The 23,843-nt window shown below is 40.5% G+C and overlaps 1 protein-coding gene across 1 annotated transcript in view; it reads right to left on the reverse strand.

The window, feature by feature from the left end:
• The window catches only part of LOC117527670 (alpha-1,6-mannosylglycoprotein 6-beta-N-acetylglucosaminyltransferase B), a 275,993-nt gene that overhangs the window by 16,215 nt on the left and 235,935 nt on the right, over positions 1-23,843 (reverse strand). Inside the window, 3 exon segments of the mRNA XM_034190115.1 lie at positions 10,900-10,920; positions 10,922-10,975; positions 22,602-22,718. Of these exon segments, the coding sequence (XP_034046006.1) occupies positions 10,900-10,920; positions 10,922-10,975; positions 22,602-22,718 (192 nt within the window).

Below are 23,843 nucleotides of genomic sequence, written 5' to 3' on the forward strand. Positions count from 1 at the left end.
GAGCAAGCACTTGGCTACAGTGGGAAGGAAAAACTCCCTTTTAACAGGAAGAAACCTCCAGCAGAACCAGGCTCAGGGAGGGGCAGTCTTCTGATGGGACTGGTTGGGGCTGAGGGAGAGAACCAGGAAAAAGACATGCTGTGGAGGGGAGCAGAGATCGATCACTAATGATTAATGCAGAGTGGTGCATACAGAGCAAAAAGAGAAAGAAACAGTGCATCATGGGAACCCCCCAGCAGTCTACGTCTATAGCAGCATAACTAAGGGATGGTTCAGGGTCACCTGATCCAGCCCTAACTATAAGCTTTAGCAAAAAGGAAAGTTTTAAGCCTAATCTTAAAAGTAGAGAGGGTGTCTGTCTCCCTGATCTGAATTGGAAGCTGGTTCCACAGGAGAGGAGCCTGAAAGCTGAAGGCTCTGCCTCCCATTCTACTCTTACAAACCCTAGGAACTACAAGTAAGCCTGCAGTCTGAGAGCGAAGCGCTCTATTGGGGTGATATGGTACTACGAGGTCCCTAAGATAAGATGGGACCTGATTATTCAAAACCTTATAAGTAAGAAGAAGAATTTTAAATTCTATTCTAGAATTAACAGGAAGCCAATGAAGAGAGGCCAATATGGGTGAGATATGCTCTCTCCTTCTAGTCCTCGTCAGTACTCTAGCTGCAGCATTTTGAATTAACTGAAGGCTTTTTAGGGAACTTTTAGGACAACCTGATAATAATGAATTACAATAGTCCAGCCTAGAGGAAATAAATGCATGAATTAGTTTTTCAGCATCACTCTGAGACAAGACCTTTCTGATTTTAGAGATATTGCGTAAATGCAAAAAAGCAGTCCTACATATTTGTTTAATATGCGCTTTGAATGACATATCCTGATCAAAAATGACTCCAAGATTTCTCACAGTATTACTAGAGGTCAGGGTAATGCCATCCAGAGTAAGGATCTGGTTAGACACCATGTTTCTAAGATTTGTGGGGCCAAGTACAATAACTTCAGTTTTATCTGAGTTTAAAAGCAGGAAATTAGAGGTCATCCATGTCTTTATGTCTGTAAGACAATCCTGCAGTTTAGCTAATTGGTGTGTGTCCTCTGGCTTCATGGATAGATAAAGCTGGGTATCATCTGCGTAACAATGAAAATTTAAGCAATACCGTCTAATAATACTGCCTAAGGGAAGCATGTATAAAGTGAATAAAATTGGTCCTAGCACAGAACCTTGAGGAACTCCATAAATAACTTTAGTCTGTGAAGAAGATTCCCCATTTACATGAACAAATTGTAATCTATTAGACAAATATGATTCAAACCACCGCAGCGCAGTGCCTTTAATACCTATGGCATGCTCTAATCTCTGTAATAAAATTTTATGGTCAACAGTATCAAAAGCAGCACTGAGGTCTAACAGAACAAGCACAGAGATGAGTCCACTGTCCGAGGCCATAAGAAGATCATTTGTAACCTTCACTAATGCTGTTTCTGTACTATGATGAATTCTAAAACCTGACTGAAACTCTTCAATTAGACCATTCCTCTGCAGATGATCAGTTAGCTGTTTTCAACTACCCTTTCAAGAATTTTTGAGAGAAAAGGAAGGTTGGAGATTGGCCTATAATTAGCTAAGATAGCTGGGTCAAGTGATGGCTTTTTAAGTAATGGTTTAATTACTGCCACCTTAAAAGCCTGTGGTACATAGCCAACTAACAAAGATAGATTGATCATATTTAAGATCAAAGCAAAGCATGGATTTGATTCATATGTTTTTACGTCAGACAAGCTTGAACCCTCATGCGCATGCGTGAGTTTTTTCATGCGTGTCGGTGACGTCATTCGCCTGTGGGCAGGCCTTGAGTGAGGAGTGCTCCACCCCGCCCGTCAGAATCTCTTTGTCTGAATAGCCGCTGCGGACGGCGCGCGTTGCTTTATCAACATTTTTTCTGGACCTGTGAGGGATATCCGAGTGGACACTATTCGAGAAATTAAGCTGGTTTTCGGTGAAACGTTTAAGGGCTGATGAGAGATTATGGGTTGTTTCTGTCGCTGTAAGGACTTACCACGGAGCGGGATGTCGCGCAGCGCTTCCAGGCACCGTCGTCGGCCTGTTTCGACCTGAAAACATTCTAATTTAAGGCTTAATTCACCCAGGACGTCGTGAGAGAACAGAGAAGATTCAGAACAGGCCGGCATGAGGACTTTATGTGGACATTCCACTGTTTAAGAACATTTTGTAATGAAAGACATGCGCGCAAATTTGCCGAGTCGTTTCCCTGATGACTTGGCGAATCTGTGTGTGCCGCGACAGGGAAAAACACCTCCGTGTTGAAAACCATTTGTAAAATTCAGGCGGCTTTTGATGGCTTTCAACAAGTGAGTAACTGAGAAATTGTTTAACAGCTTGGGCATGTTCCAACTTGCCCGTTAAGGTTTCCAACGGAGGTGTTTTTCCTGTCGTGACCCCCCGCGGTCGGGTCCGGCCCGACATGCGACTCTGCCCGCACGTTCGTTCATTACAAAATGTCCGTTAACAATGGAATGTCCGAATAAACTCCTCATGCCGACTTCTTCTGAAAGTTCTCTGACGACTTACTGGGTTAACAGAGCCTGAAATGTGGAAGTTTTCAACTTGAAACGGCGAGACGCTGCCGCCTCGAAGCGCAGATCGCCATCAGGCGCCGTGGGCCGTCCTTAAAGCGACACTACCAGACCAAAATCTCTCATCAGCCGTTAAAATTTTTTACCAAAAACCAGCTGAATTTATCGAATGGTGTCCACTCAGTTGTGCCTTACAGTTTTTGAAAAATTTTTTATCAAACAAAGCAGCAGTCTCTGAGCCATTCCTAAACAATGAAAAAAACCGACAGGCGTGAAAAAACTCCCGCATGCCCATGAGGGTTCAAGCATGTCTGATGTAATCACACGTGATTCAAATCCATATGGTTTTTGAAAAAAATAAGGTCCGTTACTTTTATCACAGACCTCGTACACCCTGTCACACAACTAACATTAAATTTCTTAAAAAGTGATCTTAACAGTTTGTCACTTAAGAATAAAATGAGCTGCATCAGTTCCATTAAGGTAAGTGTCAAGTAGTGTCTACATGTCCGAATCATATTTAAAAACAAAAGGTAGACACCTCAATATGAGCTCATAAAGTAACTCTTTTGAGAAAGGGGTTGTAGCGGTCTCCAAAAGTGCTCGCAATGGACAAAGATTGAGAACAACTGCCCTACTACAGTCTAAACTAAGTGTATGTCTGAGCATGTGCACATGTGGACAGCCTGACTGGAAACGAAACAAAGCCCAACTTTTCCTCTCCGGAGTTAATAAAAATGTCAATCAAGTTGCTTTTCCGTTGATTTCTCCATCACAGTTAAAAATGCACTACACAACAAATTACAAGAAAAAAAAAAATGCAGCAATCTGTGACTGCTGTCCATGGTAACACAGATATCAAAGCTTTTACTGGGAAAAAGACAGAGCTGTCCTAAGAGGACAGAAGGGTCACAGTGGGATTTCAGCCTTGTCTGGGGACTGAGGGAAGAAGAAGCCATCGAGGGAGATAACGATTATGAGAAATTTGGCAGGGACATAAAAGAGAGAGGGCACTTGTAACTGGAAAACTTTAAAATGTGGAGGAAAATGTTAGTGTGTGTGGAAGGGGCGGAGGGTTGGGGCGGGGGGGTGGATAGGAAATTAAAACCTGATTGGGAGTCTGACCTTGTACGAGCCGGACCGGCAGTCAGTCACAGTTTCAGTCAGTCAGAACAGGCTGAGTATTTGTGTGAATATCTGGCAACTAGGGACCTCAGCTAAGCAGTACTGCCAGGAACTATAGAGTACCAGTCATCACAACGTGATTCCTGCTCTGCAGCATGACAACGTGTCAAATCTAATCACATCTGTACAGGTCATGCCACAGGTTCTCATACACGATAGCCAAAACATTCAAACTCTATTCTCTCCTGCTCCACACATTTCATGATGCCAGATACTGCATGTGTGAAGTCAGTTAAAAGGTCCACTTTATTTCCAAACTATTAAACTACTACTTAACTACTAAACTATTAAACTACTTTAAAATAATCATTATAAGATGGATTGGTAAATAAATGGTAAATGGACTGCATTTATATACCGCTTTTCCACTCCATGTGTCTTTTACTAACGAGTAGCTTCTTTCTGGCCACTCAACCATACAGGCCTGATTGGTGGATTGCTGCAGAGATGGTCATCCCTCTGGAAGGGTCTCCTCTCTCCACAGAGGAATGCTGGAGCTGTGAAAGAGTGGCCATCAGGTTCTTGGTCATGGCCCTTCTTCCCCGATTACTCATTTAGATGGGCGGCCAGCTCTAGGAAGAGTCCTGGTGGACCTGAACTTCTTCCATTTACGGATGATAGAGGCCACTGTGTTCAATGAGACCTTTAAAGCAGTAGAAATGTTTCTGTACCCTTCCCCAGATTTGTGCCTCAAGACAATCCTGTCTCAGAGGTCTACAGACAATTTCTTTGACTTCATGTTTGGTTTGTGCTCTGTCATACACTGTCAACTGTGGGACCTTATATGTACACAGGTGTGTGCCTTTTCAAATCATGTGCAATCAACTGAATTTACCCCAGGTGGACACGAATTAAGCTGTGGAAACATGATGCACCTGAGCTCAATTTTGAGCTTCATGGCAAAGGCTGTGAATACTTACATGATTCCTTAGGTTTTTATGTTTAATAAATTTCCCCCCCAAAAAAAAAAACTTTTTTCACATTGTCATTATATTGTGTGTCGATTTTTGACCACAAAAAATTTATTTTGTCCATTTTGGAATAAGGCTGTAACCTAATAAAATGTGGAAAAAGTGAAGCGCTGTAAATACTTTCCACATTCATTTGGAAATGACTAACACGTTTGCAGAAGCTGTTCTGAGCTATAAATGCTCCAGGAAATAATTTGGATGTAGACCAACTGTCGGGCTCCAACAGGCACCTGCAAGCTTCTCAGAACAAGATCAGGCTACAGATGAAAAGCCAATTAATTTCCCTCACCTGTCAACAAAGCAAATGAGATAACTCTAAGGGCTCCTCACTCATGGCGAAACAGCTTGTATGAGTGAACAATGCAAACATCGAGCCAACGGGTAGGTGTGCATGATCCCGGTGCGACGGTTCATGCATGCAAAGGTGTCTTTCGAGCAGGAACACAATGCGAGCAGCTGCACCACATCACACTGCTGATGTGGAGAACAATAAAATAAAAACCAGTTGCATAATTAGTGAATATCACTGGGTTGATATAAATAACAATAAAAGGGGAAGCAATACAGAACCCTGCAGTTAAATAACCCTCATTTAAAAAAAAAATGTCACTCACAGGATTCAAACCCATAAGCTCTGATTACCAGACAGAAACTTTACCAGTGAGCTACCATCACTGGCCTGTAATTAGTGTGGAAAAATGCCTGAAATCAACAAAGACATGGAGGAGGTGCGCTGTGTGCGGCTGCTGTAGCCCGGCGCAAAGGTGAAAGATGTTTTATATATTCCCACGTGTGGCCAGCAGGCAGAGACATGTGCCTCATGGAGGAATGTTATAAGTTCATGTCCTTCCAAACATGGAACATGTCCTCCAGCTGGGACATCCAGGACCGGAGATCTTTACAGCCTCGGCTGTGAGTGGACACGCCCCCATGTCCATTCAGCGCCCAGACCAATGTGTCACTCTGTGTTATGTGGTCATTCATTTTAGTTATTTGTTATGTAACTGCGTATGTCAGTATTGTCATATTTATTTCTATAACTGTCCTGGCGGTGGTTTCTATGTTTGTAATGTGCACTGAGCTGTCATCCATCTGTCAGTGTGCTGCGACCAGCTGACAGGCCCCTCCCTGTGCTATGTGTGTGTGATCAGACCCAACTGTCCGGCCCCCATGTGATCAGATCTGTACATACATATAAGCATTTTATGCAAGTGTGCCCCCCCCCACACGCATGCCAGATGTGTTGGGGGAGCGGGGGTGCGACTCACGTGCACACGTGCAAGACACCTGTACCACATGTGTGCGGCTTTGTGCAACTCCACAGTCGTGGGGCACTTAGACAACTTCCACATCCAGCTCGACAGTGATCGCCTGCTGACTCTTTTCGTGTTGACAGTGTGAATGTCCAAACATTTTCTAGGTGCCAAACGAGCGGTGTTAGATGTTCATGCATGTCAGCTGGAATTTGGCCAACACCTGCTGCGAGAGGGTTCGCTGGGCTCTGGACTCTGTGTTTCAGCCACTGTTGTGCATAAATAGTTGTAGCAACAGGTGTTAGAGGCAGCTACAATTTTACACATTTTGCATACGATTCCTGCTTCATGTTCAATTCGACCAAATTCGCACTATGTGTGAAGGGGCCCTAAATGAAGGGGAAAAAGCTGTGTTGATATTTTCCTTTTTCTTAAATATTATTCTCTCTTCTTTACTGATACTCAGCGCTGATATTGAAATAAAATGTCATTATCCAGATAGTGTAGCAGGCTGGAAGCAAGAGAATCTGCAGTGGACCACATGCAACTGTCAGTGACAAAGGTACTACAGAAGTACACCAGTGAGCAAACTGCAGGCGCATCAGAAGGTATTTTAGATTTCAGTTCGAGTTGTGCAATATGTCTTATGCAAACAACAACAACTAAACATTATTCAAAAGTAACAAAGGCCTTAAAGGGACGTCAAGTAAAAGCCCATTTGGGATGTGTCAGAGTGCAGTTTGTTATTAAAGCAGTGTGAATTGCTGGGCTTTGTCTGCGACAAGGTTGGATTTACCATGTTCATTAGGCATAGGCATTTTGTTGTTCAAATATCAACCAACCAGAGAGGCATCTATCTTACAATTTAAACAGGATACCTGTGGTATAGCACAAGGAAGCAGATATAAGTGAAATGATTTGTGGCTAATTCGTAGATTAACTCCAATTTGTAGGAGCACACATAAGAGAGCAGACACCAAAGCTCCCTGAAGTGAAGCGTTTTTTTTTTTGAGTCTCATTTTGTTGTTATTGTTTATTGCCATGTTTTTTACTCTTATTTGTTGTCATAGTTGATTTCAATTCATTTTTGGTATGTATTTTATGAGAGAGAATTGTTTTATTCCCTTGTTTTTGTTTTTTTTGCCCTTTCCATTGCTCAAGTTTGCCAAAGCAGATCTGGTAGAGACTCACAGTGGGATTTGGCACAAGGTTTATCTTGGATGACAGTAGTCTGATCACATTAATAATACACCATTGCAGGTGACTGCTGATGATATGTGCAAACAAGAAGAAAGTACGTGTGTTGTGAATTGGCTTATTTAAGGTCTGTCTGACAGCTGCTTTTAGATCAGGTTTCTGCTGCTCTAAATGCTTTCTGGTGATGAAAGATACAAACAAAACCATATGTTTTCTCTAAATCAGCTATTTGGAGCATCCTTTATAGAACTTTAAAGAACTCACTGATAAGCTCAAGAACACAAAAAAGCCTGGATGACCATGGTCGGTACAGTGTATCCAGAAAGTATTCACAGCGCTTCTATGAATAGTGGATCGATGATGAACAACAGACACCAGACTGTTCGAGCTAATAATTATGTAGACATGGAAAAACAATTTAATTTAACAATTTAAGAGCATATGGAAAACACTGGAAAGGGTTCATGATGGCTGAGAGTGGAACTGGTTGTAGTTTTTATTGATGCTGTTACTGCTGACAGCAGGATGAACTCTGAAGTGTCGATGCCTTTATTTAGCCAAATGCTTCAAAACTCATTCACAGTGCAGATGGACAATAACCCCAAACCATACTGCAAAAGCAAGCCCAGACTTTTCTCAGACAAAGAAGTGCAATGTTCCTTCAGTTCTGGGACGGCTATCAAATTGAGCATTTCACTTTCTGAAAGCAATACTGGAGCTGCTCAGTGGCAAACAGATCAGACTGAGGTTGTGCTGTGAAAGTGAACTGTCTGAATGAGCTTGCATTGCTCTCAGCACATGTCCTCCAGTTAAATAAGTAAAACAACTGGAAACAGCAGAAGAACCCTGAAAGAAAATCACCAGGGAAGAGGCCCTATGTTTTGTCATGTCTGTGAGATCCAGAAATTGTGCAGTCAAAGTCTGTAAAAAAAAACAACAAAAAAAACCCTGCAACAATTAAAGTAAAAATAACAATTTCTTGTGATTATCACCTGAATGTCCTGAGGATGCTTTGCAGTGGTGAACGCCATTACTTCCCAGCAGCAAGCATTGGGGTTTTAATCCCACCTGGGTTCTTCCTGTTAGTGGAGTTTTCATATTGTCCTCATGTCAAATCTGTGTTGATTTCATTTTCAGAATAGCAAACCATTAACCCTCTGAGGCCGACGTCGTCGTATATGACAGCTGAGACCAAGCTTTACTAAATTATAATAACTATTTAATAATATGAGATAGAAACCTCCTTTTTTTGCTTAAAGTTAACTCCGCGGACTTTTGAGCCAGCTGTCCACCATCTTTGTACTCCTCATAGAAGCTGTGTGATGACGTGCGCAATGTGAGCGTCCAATCGGAATTGGTTCACCGTCACATAGTTTTCCAAAATGCAATCGTAGGGCAGATTTACCTCATGTGGTACACCCACGTGATACGTCCATTGTTTTTAGGAGTGATGTGTTAGTTGGCCCGTTTGAATAGCCCCCTGGCTGATGGCTCCAATGCGCCCTGTGCCATTACACACACCGATCAGTGAAAGTAAGCAGACGAAGCAGATGGAGGGCCTCTGACAATCTCACGTGCTCAAACAAAGAGTGTGTGAGTATCAGGATTGCTCCACTAGTTTGCCTGTGAATGTTATTGGATAAGCCTGTGGCAAGCTCTGTCGCTCCGGCGTAAAGCACTGTTTACCATATCAATGGAGTGAGGGGGAGGGGCCACTCCACAAACTGTGAATAAGCCTCGAAGTGTGAAAGCTGCTTTCACAGTGCAGCCACAGTCAACACACAGTCAACTTCATAGTAGAAGTTTGTGATGTGACCTTTGTGTAATAGTAGACATAAATTGCTTTGAGATGAAGACAAACAAAATGCATAGACCATTTTGTATATATTGTTCAAAATGTGCATTTGTGTTTATTGTTTGAACCTTTTTGTTGTACAGTCTTTTACACAAGAGCCCAAATTACCTTTATAAAGTGTCAAAACAGATGTTTATTATAGTTTGCTGTGTGTTTTGAATAAATGTGTGTGGAAAATTATTTCCACTTTACTTTTTCCTTTCTTATTTCTGATTGTAAACCTTTATTACACTTATAAAACACCACTATAGCATATATGTTCAGGTTGTCCTGAAAAAAAGAGACATAAAACTTGATTTTGGGATACACGGAGGAGACCTGTTAACAGCAATAATAAAACATTTACGTATGCCAGGTGAGTGAACTGTCCAAAAAATGCCCTCGGACCCCAGAGGGTTAAGTCACTTTATTACAAACAGTGTTGTCACAGTTATTTCGAAAAATTACTTTTGGTAACACTTTATATTAACTGTTTCAATTTCTAATAATTTCTTAGTCTTTAAAACTATACTTATAGCGATGGGGAAAGAGACTTGAGCTTTGTACATTATTAACAAATGATACATAAAGTATTGAGGAATAAGCATAAGTAGTTGATGCAATCTTTACAAATGTTATAACTAATACATTGAGCATCAACTAATGGTTTATTAATGCTTAGTAAAGGCTTAATAATTTGTGAGGAAAAAAATGTAAAGACAATAAAAATATGATTTGTAAAGTATTTTTAGCACTAATGAATAGTGTCTGATTTTACATTTGTAAATGATGAACTGTTAATAGTCAACTTTTTTTAAATGGTTTATAGAGAATTAAAAAATCATTTATAAATTTCTTACAAAGACATTACATATTTTGTTATTAATAATTATTAAGCCATCTATTTATGTTCTTACCAATGAGTAGCTAATAAAAAAGAATGCTTTGTAAATGTTTTACAAGTAGTTACTTAAGCATTTACTTAAACTTTATAAATGCTTTACTAATGCTTTATAGCGTGCAGTTAATATAAAGTGTTACCTTACTTTTTCGTTAATTTATACAGTTACTTTATTAGCAGCTGCCGACAAGTTGTGTAACTTGGTTACTGTTAAGATTGAGTAATCAGTAAAGTAACTAATCAACAAAGCAACTAATAGTTATTTTTCTCAGTATTCAATCTTAAAAATAACCAAGTTAGATTACTAGTTACTTTTTAGTTACATTCAGCAGCTGCCAACAAGTTGTCCGCAGCTGATAATAAAGTAACTGTATAAAGTAGCTGTAACAATTAAATAATAAAGAATTTTTTTTCAAAGTTACTGTGGCAAAACTCGCATTAGGCATATCACTTGCGTTTTGAGGGAAATTCATCCATGAAATTGTGGGCATCTGGTGGGTTTTTTTTTTGGGGGGGGGGGGGGGGGGCATGCACCAGTTCACAGGTATCTCAGTGCTGAGGACCCCAGCAGGTGCAGAAGTCTAAATGGGGACACCCACATTTCACCTATCTGTGCCAAATAGATGACTATTTCTGAGAGTTGGGGATGAATGGTGATTGGGGGGTGGGGTTGCATAGTGTGGTGGATGTTCCCAGAGTCAACCTGACCTTTGTAATACCCCATGCAAATGTCTGTCAAACCTAAATGACTTCACTGCCCATGTTTCAGCCCCACACGTCACTGCAGGTTGTAACACTGCATTATAAACTTCACCTTGAACTCGTACCTTCCTATTTCCAATCAAACAACTCTTTGAATCTTCAAGCTATCACTGATCCTCAGTATTTAAAGTTACATTATCTTCACCTGATTATCAGTTATAATATTGAATCGATCCTGCCGATTTGATTAGGTTACTCACCTGATGCTTAATATAGGCATGAAACTCTTTCAAGCATTCCCTCGCAGGTGTACTCATAGGGCAGGAATGGCTCTACCTGATGTGCACACAGATGAAGAAAGTGTAGGTGAGAGGAGGCGTGAGAAATAGTCCGCAGGGTGGGGAAAAAAGGCATTGTAATTACAAGAACTGGGCATCTGATAGTTCATCAAGGCTGGCGTGTTCATTAGTGTAATTGTGAAAACCTCCTATCACGCCACAAGCCTCAAATTAAAATCAATGACCCAATACAGGCATCAAATTCTGCACAATACAGCTGGAGCTAAATTAATGAAGCAACCTGGTATTTCCAGGCTTGCCTCTACTGGTGGTTGGCTCTTACTGCGGTATTGTATCACTTCCTGTTCCGGAGCACAGCAGTGTTTTGTGTATCTGTTAGCTGTTTAATCTGCGCAGTTAGATTGATCTGTTACCTAGATAACGATTTGGTTTCCCAGTGTAATCTTCACGTGCCTTAACTAAAGCACTCCCTCTGCTGAATCACCTCTAAATTATTTACACATGATTCACTTTGCATGTTTTTAGGAATCGCTAGCTTAGGCAGCTACTAGCTCTTAGCCGGTTTAGCATAGCGGCTTCTCCGTCTCTCCCGCACTTTTCTGCTCTGGGTGTGAAATGTTTAGTTAATCCTCGGCCTCCTTTAGCAGTAATGGTACTTGTAATAAGTGTAGCTTATTCGTAGCTTTGGAGGCCAGGCTGGGTGAATTGGAGACTCGGCTCCGCACCGTGGAAAATTCTACAGCTAGCCAGGCCCCTGTAGTCGGTGCGGACCAAGGTAGCTTAGCCGCCGTTAGTTTCCCTCTGGCAGATCCCGAGCAGCCGGGAAGGCAGGCCGACTGGGTGACTGTGAGGAGGAAGTGTAGTTCTAAACAGAAGCCCCGTGTACACCGCCAACCCGTTCACATCTCTAACCGTTTTTCTCCACTCGGTGACACACCTGCCGAGGATCAAACTCTGGTTATTGGCGACTCTGTTTTGAGAAATATGAAGTTAGCGACACCAGCAACCATAGTCAATTGTCTTCCGGGGGCCAGAGCAGGCGACATTGAAGGAAATTTGAAACTGCTGGCTAAGGCTAAGCGTAAATTTGGTAAGATTGTAATTCACGTTGGCAGTAATGACACCCGGTTACGCCAATCGGAGGTCACTAAAATTAACATTGAATCGGTGTGTAACTCTGCAAAAACAATGTCGGACTCTGTAGTTTTCTCTGGGCCCCTCCCCAATCGGACCGGGAGTGACATGTTTAGCCGCATGTTCTCCTTGAATTGCTGGCTGTCTGAGTGGTGTCCAAAAAATGAGGTGGGCTTCATAGATAATTGGCAAAGCTTCTGGGGAAAACCTGGTCTTGTTAGGAGAGACGGCATCCATCCCACTTTGGATGGAGCAGCTCTCATTTCTAGAAATCTGGCCAATTTTATTAAACCCTCCAAACCGTGACTATCCAGGGTTGGGACCAGGAAGCAGAGTTGTAGTCTTACACACCTCTCTGCAGCTTCTCTCCCCCTGCCATCCCCTCATTACCCCATCCCCGTAGAGACGGTGCCTGCTCCCAGACCACCAATAACCAGCAAAAATCTATTTAAGCATAAAAATTCAAAAAGAAAAAATAATATAGCACCTTCAACTGCACCACAGACTAAAACAGTTAAATGTGGTCTATTAAACATTAGGTCTCTCTCTTCTAAGTCCCTGTTAGTAAATGATCTAATAATTGATCAACATATTGATTTATTCTGCCTTACAGAAACCTGGTTACAGCAGGATGAATATGTTAGTTTAAATGAGTCAACACCCCCGAGTCACACTAATTGCCAGAATGCTCATAGCACGGGCAGAGGCGGAGGATTAGCAGCAATCTTCCATTCCAGTTTATTAATTAATCAAAAACCCAGACAGAGCTTTAATTCATTTGAAAGCTTGACTCTTAGTCTTGTCCATCCAAATTGGAAGTCCCAAAAACCAGTTTTATTTGTTATTATCTATCGTCCACCTAGTTGTTACTGTGAGTTTCTCTGTGAATTTTCAGACCTTTTGTCTGACTTAGTGCTTAGCTCAGATAAGATAATTATAGTGGGCAATTTTAACATCCACACAGATGCTGAGAATGACAGCCTCAACACTGCATTTAATCTATTATTAGACTCTATTGGCTTTGCTCAAAATGTAAATGAGTCCACCCACCACTTTAATCATATCTTAGATCTTGTTCTGACTTATGGTATGGAAATTGAAGACTTAACAGTATTCCCTGAAAACTCCCTTCTGTCTGATCATTTCTTAATAACATTTACATTTACTTTAATGGACCACCCAGCAGTGGGGAATAAGTTTCATTACACTAGAAGTCTTTCAGAAAGCGCTGTAACTAGGTTTAAGGATATGATTCCTTCTTTATGTTCTCTAATGCCATATACCAACACAGTGCAGAGTAGCTACCTAAACTCTGTAAGTGAGATAGAGTATCTCGTCAATAGTTTTACATCCTCATTGAAGACAACTTTGGATGCTGTAGCTCCTCTGAAAAAGAGAGCTTTAAATCAGAAGTGCCTGACTCCGTGGTATAACTCACAAACTCGCAGCTTAAAGCAGATAACCCGTAAGTTGGAGAGGAAATGGCGTCTCACTAATTTAGAAGATCTTCACTTAGCCTGGAAAAAGAGTCTGTTGCTCTATAAAAAAGCCCTCCGTAAAGCTAGGACATCTTACTACTCATCACTAATTGAAGAAAATAAGAACAACCCCAGGTTTCTTTTCAGCACTGTAGCCAGGCTGACAAAGAGTCAGAGCTCTATTGAGCCGAGGATTCCTTTAACTTTAACTAGTAATGACCTCATGACTTTCTTTGCTAATAAAATTTTAACTATTAGAGAAAAATTACTCATAACCATCCCAAAGATGTATCGTTGTCTTTGGCTGCTTTCAGTGATGCCGGTATTTGGTTAGACTCTTTCTCTCAGATTGTTCTGAGTTATTTTCATTAGTTACTTCATCCAAACCATCAACATGTCTATTAGACCCCATTCCTACCAGGCTGCTCAAGGAAGCCCTACCATTATTTAATGCTTCGATCTTAAATATGATCAATCTATCTTTATTAGTTGGCTATGTACCACAGGCTTTTAAGGTGGCAGTAATTAAACCATTACTTAAAAAGCCATCACTTGACCCAGCTATCTTAGCTAATTATAGGCCAATCTCCAACCTTCCTTTTCTCTCAAAAATTCTTGAAAGGGTAGTTGTAAAACAGCTAACTGATCATCTGCAGAGGAATGGTCTATTTGAAGAGTTTCAGTCAGGTTTTAGAATTCATCATAGTACAGAAACAGCATTAGTGAAGGTTACAAATAATCTTCTTATGGCCTCAGACAGTGGACTCATCTCTGTGCTTGTTCTGTTAGACGTCAGTGCTGCTTTTGATACTGTTGATCATAAAATTTTATTACAGAGATTAGAGCATGCCATAGGTATTAAAGGCACTGCGCTGCGGTGGTTTGAATCATATTTATCTAATAGATTACAATTTGTTCATGTAAATGGGGAATGTTCTTCACAGACTAAGGTTAATTATGGAGTTCCACAAGGTTCTGTGCTAGGACCAATTTTATTCACTTTATACATGCTTCCCTTAGGCAGTATTATTAGACGGCATTGCTTAAATTTTCATTGTTACGCAGATGATACCCAGCTTTATCTATCCATGAAGCCAGAGGACACACTCCAATTAGCTAAACTGCAGGATTGTCTTACAGACATAAAGACATGGATGACCTCTAATTTCCTGCTTTTAAACTCAGATAAAACTGAAGTTATTGTACTTGGCCCCACAAATCTTAGAAACATGGTGTCTAACCAGATCCTTACTCTGGATGGCATTACCCTGACCTCTAGTAATACTGTGAGAAATCTTGGAGTCATTTTTGATCAGGATATGTCATTCAAAGCGCATATTAAACAAATATGTAGGACTGCTTTTTGCATTTACGCAATATCTCTAAAATTAGAAAGGTCTTGTCTCAGAGTGATGCTGAAAAACTAATTCATGCATTTATTTCCTCTAGGCTGGACTATTGTAATTCATTATTATCAGGTTGTCCTAAAAGTTCCCTGAAAAGCCTTCAGTTAATTCAAAATGCTGCAGCCAGAGTACTAACGGGGACTAGAAGGAGAGAGCATATCTCACCCATATTGGCCTCTCTTCATTGGCTTCCTGTTAATTCTAGAATAGAATTTAAAATTCTTCTTCTTACTTATAAGGTTTTGAATAATCAGGTCCCATCTTATCTTAGGGACCTCGTAGTACCATATCACCCCAATAGAGCGCTTCGCTCTCAGAATGCAGGCTTACTTGTAGTTCCTAGGGTTTGTAAGAGTAGAATGAGAGGCAGAGCCTTCAGCTTTCAGGCTCCTCTCCTGTGGAACCAGCTCCCAATTCGGATCAGGGAGACAGACACCCTCTCTACTTTTAAGATTAGGCTTAAAACTTTCCTTTTTGCTAAAGCTTATAGTTAGGGCTGGATCAGGTGACCCTGAACCATGCCTTAGTTATGCTGCTATAGACTTAGACTGCTGGGGGGTTCCCATGATGCACTGAGTGTTTCTTTCTCTTTTTGCTCTGTATGCACCACTCTGCATTTAATCATTAGTGATTGATCTCTGCTCCCCTCCACAGCATGTCTTTTTCCTGGTTCTCTTCCTCAGCCCCAACCAGTCCCAGCAGAAGACTGCCCCTCCCTGAGCCTGGTTCTGCTGGAGGTTTCTTCCTGTTAAAGGGAGTTTTTCCTTCCCACTGTAGCCAAGTGCTTGCTCACAGGGGGTCGTTTTGACCGTTGGGGTTTTACGTAATTATTGTATGGCCTTGCCTTACAATATAAAGCGCCTTGGGGCAACTGTTTGTTGTGATTTGGCGCTATATAAATAAAATTGATTGATTGATTGACATCACAGGTGACAGTCCTGGAATTTTATGTCATTACGTTTAGTGACGACTGCATCAGTTACTCAAAGGAATAAACTAACAGCGAGTCACAGGTCATCCTCAAGTGTTGACGATTATCGTAGGGGCATTTATTTTTAGTGTTTCATACATGATGGTTATTTATTCTGTGAAAGTACATAGAAAAATAACTGGAAGAGTCTGGTTTATCTTAACCACTGCATTATTATAAATACTATTGTTTGTTTTCAAAGGTTATGAACCATCCCTCAGTCTATATGTTGCATCCTCAGCGCTGAATAACTTCCGACTGTGTCCCACGGTGGCTGAACTGAGATCTCATTGTTTATCGGCAAGCCATGAAAGCAGTCAGGCTTTTAAATTGATAAATAGCTCTTTTTAGTGTTCTCTTCCTTTCAGCACTCACTTATTACTTCATTTCATCTCAGCTTAATGAAATGTATCTGGCACCTCATCAGCTCTGCAATGCAATTTGCCTTAAGGCATCTTTATAAAAGAGAATCCAAGTAAGCGTGAAACAAAAATGTACAGAGGGTGATTTGACTTCAGCAGTGAAAACTTTTTTTTAAATGACTATACAATTTATATAGTTAAGATGACTGCATTGCCCTTTCAAACAAACATGCGACAAATATTTACTGCTTCCTTTGATCGATGGCATAATACAAAATGCAGTCTTATTTGTCGTCCTGAGGTGAATTCTGTTGGAAGAGGAAAAGCCTGGGGGAAAAAATGTTGGTGAACAAAATTCACCTAATCCATCCATCTCTGGTGGATTTGGGGCTCTGTCGATATGAGTAGACAGTCAACAAATGCGGGGGGCAGCACTACCAGGCACGAACAAAAGATGAACAGATAAGACGCAGATAAAACTAACATCTACCACACGTCCATTGGCATGTTACAAACAACTACGGGATAAACCGGCAAACAAACGTGCAACCACGAGGAAAGCTATTCATTTGATGTCCACTCAAAGTTTTGAGCATGCACAAAACTTTCCGATGGACTTGTCGGACATTAGCTGGCAGGGAATGCATTTAATGAATGAGAAAAGGATTGGTACAGGACAAAAATGGACATGAATGACATCAAAAGTTTGTATCCACTACTCATACATTTCCTTAATCTGTCACAGTGTGACTTGGAAGTTAATATTCAATTATAGGATTCAACATTTTATGTAAAGTTTTTTTGACCCCCTAAATATATAAACAGAAACTTTCAGTGTTGCAGGTGCTTTTTCATTGCAGTCAGTAAACTGTCCATTTTTATACACTCTCTTTTCTGAGTTTGGATGGCTGTTGGTTCTGCATTTTGTTTTTCTTATTTTTTGTACATGTGTATGTTAATCTTACCCACCTTGCTATCTTTATACATGATAAAACATAACAGTGAAGCATACAAACATGCACTGCCTTACAAGTTTAATGACATTATGCAGTTATATATTAGTGGTGAAATGGGAAGGAGGCAAATTGCAGCGACTTGGAACCATATGAAAATATATGGGAGGTCATAAAGGTTTCACAGTCAGGTGATCTGGGGCTGAGTTTTAATTTTGAATATCAAATTTTACCTCAAAGATGCAGCTCTATGCATCCCAGACAAACTGGCATCATTTCTCAATTTAATTTGATTGGACAATGGATGAATCCCTCACTCATTTCTGTGGAAATTTACTCACACACCATCAGTCTGGCTGGAATGCTCTGAAAATTTATTGGAACATCTACGACTGATAATGGCTGTGTTCCAAGTCCAATTTCCAGCTATTTTTTTCTGTGTGCTTTTGCAACTGTGACATGAAATCACATTAATTCAAAGCAAAGGTTAAAGCATGGAGTACACTTTGGAATCTGAAAGCACACTTCGAAGCTTTGAACTGAAACATTTTGCTGACTGAATTCAAAACAAGAAGCTGACTATGGGGATTTTGTTGGTTCACAGTTCCAACGGGCTAACTAAGCTACAACACCTAGTTATTGATTGATAACATTAGATATCAAGGTAACACTGCACAACATCACATAATTCAAAGCAAAGACTCAATTGTGAAGTAGGCTTTGGAATCTTAAAGTGCACTTCGAAGCTTTGAATCAAAAGGTTTGGTTGGCTGAATTCAAAACAAGAAGTGGACTGTAGACTAACTAAGCTACAATACCTAGTAATTGATTGATAATGCTTGATATCAAAGTAACATCACATGACATCATATAATCCAAAGCAAAGACTGCAATCAAAGCATTCTTTAGAATCTTTGAAGCTCTGAGCCAAAGGTAGTCTCACAGGCTTAATTCAAAACAAGAAACTGGTATTTAGCAGCATGCAGCTGAACAACTTCAAACTTTAACAGCTTCATCAAATGGTGAGTTTTAAAACATTTACATGATTCAACTACATTAGACATGCATCTATGTGGCCTAACAGAGTAATAATAACACACTATGAAGGGCTGCCTGAACACTTTATAGCTGTTCTACGCTCTGATCATTAAATCATCAATTATTATTGTCATCCAGTAGCAGCCGATACTGTGTGTGAGAAAGAGTGTTGGCAATGTTACTGTATTTGGCTACAACGTTACACTTGGTTGCCAGTTAATTAGGTACAGCTAGTGAAAAGTAATGTATCAAATCCTGCACCATGAAGAAGTGAAGATGCTTAAAAACCACCACAAGTTACAAAGGAACAAATTTTTCTTGCACACTTGTACTCTTTCTCTTTCTCCTCCTCCTCACAAAACTTGCAAACGTTCTCATTCATGCCAAGAACACACAGAGCAAACACTATATTTGCCATGAACCCCCCAAATAAGTACTTTACAACAATAAAATCATCCACAATTTGGAATATATCACAGAAATAAAGATATTGTACAATAACTACTATTTTATAATAACTACTTTTATAATAACATATATAACTACATTTTCAACAGAATGCAGATTTTGTCACTTTTGTGGAAACACAAAGGGAAATACACATTTAAACAGGTGGCACGGATATCTCAAGTGTGAAGCTCTATTCATACAGGATTAATTTTACAGTATATGGGAAGGTTAAGGAATGTAACTTTACCACAGGACATCTGTAATATTTTTGGCTGATTTGCGAAGGCTAAAAAAGCTTTTAGAGGTTGGAGAGGCCATGTATTAAACCAGCCTGACACATGGCCATCATTTCTCAAAAAAAAAAAAAAAAAAGAACAGAATGGACTTGTGTTTATGTGTTCTATTCTCCAGCTTGTCTTAGCTGTCTGCCCCCCACCTCCCCTCCATGGTTTATGCAGTTGGGCACACTCAGTGTGCAAAGCAAGTGATTGAACACCTCTCCTACAAGCACAAACCAGATATTTCCCCACCAACTGTGTGGCTTTAATTTTTTGCATGCAGAGGTGCACAGCCTGTTTGCAGCACATTCTGTCCATGTGCCATAAACAGAGCAAGTGTTCCAAAAATGTACCGCGAAGGAATGCACATGTGGCACTGACATCATCTTGATGATTTCCAAGCCATGATGTGTGAACACATTCATGCAGAAATTCTATGTAAATAAAACTCAAATGCGACTGTAAAATCTCTGCTGCTGGTGAGGTGATCATCTTAAAAATGCCTCTTAAGCATCTTCATACTGGAAAGAAACAGTGAAAAACTCCATTTCCGGAGAATATTACTGATGTCACTATTCACGTGCGATTAATATAACCTGGGCTAATTTCTACAGATCGTTTTACCAAAGATAAAAGACACTGGAAGTTTTACCGACACATAAATGCACATTCAATAAAAACTGCTGGCATGTCATGTTGGACTGGATTATTAAAATCAGACATACTTTGATATTGATTATTGTATCCTACTTCCTCATATGAAATGAATCCTCTCTGAATCTGGTTTAAGATATCTACTTCGATATCAAGCTGCATATTGACAACATGAGCACTTGATCTGTGAACCAAGGAAATCCACAAAGTATGGTGAAAACAGCAAATGATTTCTTATATCCTGGATTCTACAGGGCGAGTTACTTTATTAAACAAAATCCAAAAAGTAATAAGTACAGTGGTATGTAAAAGTTTGGGCACCCCTGATAATTTTCATGATTTTCCTTTTTAGAAATCATTGGTTGTCTGGATTGGAAATATCAGTTAAATATATCATATAGCAGATGAACACACTGATATTTGAGAAATAAAATGAAGTTTGTAGTATTTACAGAAAGTGTGCAATAATTATTTAAACAAAATTAGGCAGGTGCATAAATTTGGGCACCCTTGTCATTTTATTGATTTGAATATATTTAGCACTAATTATTGGAATACAAAATTGGTTTGGTAAGCTCATTGACCCTTGACCTCCTTACACAGGTGAATCCAAATGAGAAAGGGTATTTAAGGTGGCCATTTGCAAATGTTTCTCCTCTTTGCATCTCTTCTAATGAGTGGCAACATGTGAACCTCTAAACACCTCTCAAATGACCTGAAAACAAAGATTGTGCAACATCATGGTTTATGGGAAGGATACAAAAAGCTATCACAGATTTCAGCTGTCAGTTTCCACTATGAAGAACATAGTGAGCAAATGTAAGACCGCAGGCACAGTAATAGTTAAGGCCTGAAGTGGCAGGCCAAGAAAAATCTCAGATAAGCTGAAGCGAAAGATGGTGAGAACAGTCATAGTCAACCCACAGACCTGCTCCAAAGACCTACAACATGATCTTGCTGCAGAGAGTGTCTCTGTGCATTGTTCAACTATACAGCTCATGTTGCACAAGGAGATGCTCTATGATGCTGTAACACAGAGGAAGCCTTTTCTACGTACATACCACAAACAGAGTCGCTTGAGGTATGCTAAAGCACATTTGGACAAGCCAGCTTCATTCTGGAATAAGGTGCTGTGGACTGATGAAACTAAAATTGAGTTATTTGGACATAACAAAGGGCGGTATGCATACCTGAAAAAGAACACAGCATTCCAAGAAAAACACTTGCTACCTACAGTAAAATTTGGAGGTGGTTCCATCATGCTGTGGGGCTGTGTGGCCAGTGCAGGTACTGGGAATCTTGTTGAAGTTGAGGGTCACATGGATTCCAGTCAATATCAACAGATTCTTGAGAACAATGTTCATGAATCAGTGACAAAGTTGAAGTTGTGCCAGGACTGGATCTTTCAACAAGAGAACGACCCTAACACTGCTCAAAATCTACCAAGGCATTCATGCAGAGGAACAAGTACAACATTCTAGAATGTCCATCTCAGTCCCCAGACCTGAATATTATTGAAAATCTGTGTTGTGATTTTAAGCGGGCTGTCCATGCTCGGAAACCAACAAACCTGAGATCTTTTGTAAAGAAGAATGGTCCAAAATACCTTCAACCAGAATCCAGACTCTCACTGGAAGCTATAGGAAGTGTTTAGAGGCTGTTATTTCTGCAAAAGGAGGATCTACTAAATGCTGATGTATTTTTTTCTGTTGAGGGTGGCCAAATTTATGCACCTGCCTAATTTTGTTTAAAGAATTATTGCACACTTTCTGTAAATCCTATAAACTTCATTTCACTTCTCAAATATCACTGTTTGTCTGCTATACGATATATTTAACTGAAATTGCTGATCCAAACAACCAATGATTTATAAAGGAAAATCATGGAAATCATCAGGAGTGTCCAAACCTTTACACACCACTGTAGTAGTGAGTTGATGTACATTGGTACTGATCACTGATATATGATCCTGATCACTAATCTTGACTCATGTCCAGACCTTATATCCTATATGCACTGACTTTATTCTGATCCTTTAATATCCTGGAAAATTCTTTGATCTACTGTATACTATGATATACTCATATTTAATGAATCATTTCCTTGTTCGTGCCACACCACTCCAAGTTTCATTCAAACTGTCAAACTAACAGACACGTGTGAAACGGTGTTGTCGTCAAGGGAAATAAAACTTGGACTTGTTCATGATGCATGCTCCTTGCACCACACTGCAGCTGCCATTTTCATCCACATCTCCACAACACAACCCCACTCCCCCGACCCCCCATGCAACACCGTGAGGAAATCACTATCCAAAAATCAATATAAAACATGCATAACCTAATGCACTGCCATAATTTAACCACTGTGCTGGAGATTGTGCTCAGCATAATTCCTTCACTTTGGAGCTGCTTTTTAGGCATTTACCCAAATTGCAGCAGGTGCTCCTTTCATTTTGCCTCTATCAGTAGTACATCGTGGTCTATTTAACACACCTGGCAGGTAAAAGCGTACATACATCTTGGCTTGACATTGTTCTAGTAAGAAATCGAGCACAGCATGATTGATTATTATGATCTGCCGTAGACAATGCTTCCTGCCTCTATGGTCTGCCTGCAGACAGCTGCCATGTAAACCCAGGTGTGGGCGCAGTTCACCTACTGAGCCGCTCAATATCGCAAGCAATTAGCAGCGCACCGGGGCAGCCAACTAAGCAGTTTTCTATAATGTCAGACACCATGATTAAGAGGTCCATTAAAGGCTGACGCAGGATTTAAAAGTAGGTCAAACTTGAATATGAAGTGTTGGAGCTCATTATACTCTCATCTACCCTATTGTACAGTAAAAGAAGGTGTATTGTAGCAGGTTATAATATCTGGTTCCCATTACAGAGTTGAAGGTGTATGCCTGGGTGTTACATGATGATGGAAATTTACATACATTTGTCTGCATGATCGCACGGATAGTTGCATCAAACTCTTCGGAGTTGTTGAAGTCAACTGTGAAGACATGAGGCCTCCCGATGTACTGTTCTGCATAGGGATTCTGAGAGGACACCTGCAGGAACAACACATTGACTTGTATGTACAATTCTAACAAGAGCAATCTGAGATTTCTGGCGTCCACCAATTCGGATCCGGTGTAACAGTATATATTCCCCCGGGTATCTTCCCCCTCACCCTGGACGTTTGACCTAATTTAGATGACATTTGACCTCAAGCGAAACCCTGGAGGTCAAGGTCATTCGCTTATCCCAGGTAATCGCTTATGGGCAAAGCCTACCACTATGATCATTGCAAAATTGTAGGCAGAAATTCAGAAATTGTGACCAGGAAAGTTGTTTAGTTGAATTTATTGTTTGACCTTCCTGTGACCTTGACCTTTGACCTTGAGCTTGATCCATTTGTGTACTGAAAGATACCTTACTAGGGCTGCTATGTGGGAAGTTGCAAGAGTCTGTGATGTAAACTGTGTGCAGCACAGCGAGTTAAAGGTGACAAATGCAATGATTACAAACAAACGTACATACTGACAAACATACGAGGGCTGTCCGTAAAGTATAGGTCCTTTTTATTTTTTCAAAAACTATATGGATTTCATTCATATGTTTTTACGTCAGACATGCTTGAACCCTCGTGCGCATGCGTGGGTTTTTCCACGCCTGTCGGTGATGTCATTCGCCTGTGAGCACTCCTTGTGGGAGGAGTCGTCCAGCCCCTCGTCGGAATTCCTTTGTCTGAGAAGTTGCTGAGAGACTGGCGCTTTGTTTGATCAAACTTTTTTCTAAACCTGTGAGACACATCGAAGTGGACATGGTTCGAAAAATTAAGCTGGTTTTCAGTGAAAATTTTAACAGCTGATGAGAGATTTTGAGGTGATTCTGTCGCTTTAAGGACTTTTCACGGTGCGAGACGTCGCGCAGCGCTCTCAGGCAGCGTCATCAGCCTGTTTCAAGCTTAAAACCTCCACATTTCAGGCTCTATTGATCCAGGACGTCGTGAGAGAACAGAGACGTTTCAGAAGAAGTCGGTTTCAGCATTTTATCCGGATATTCCACTGTTAAAGGAGATTTTTTTAATGAAAGACGTGCGGACGGGACACAGCCGACGCGACGCGGCGGCACAGGAAAAACACCTCCGTGTTGATAACCATTTGTTAAAATCCAGTTGGCTTTTGATGGCT

Source organism: Thalassophryne amazonica, chromosome 16 (genome assembly GCF_902500255.1).
Source record: "Thalassophryne amazonica chromosome 16, fThaAma1.1, whole genome shotgun sequence".
Lineage (NCBI taxonomy): Eukaryota > Metazoa > Chordata > Actinopteri > Batrachoidiformes > Batrachoididae > Thalassophryne > Thalassophryne amazonica.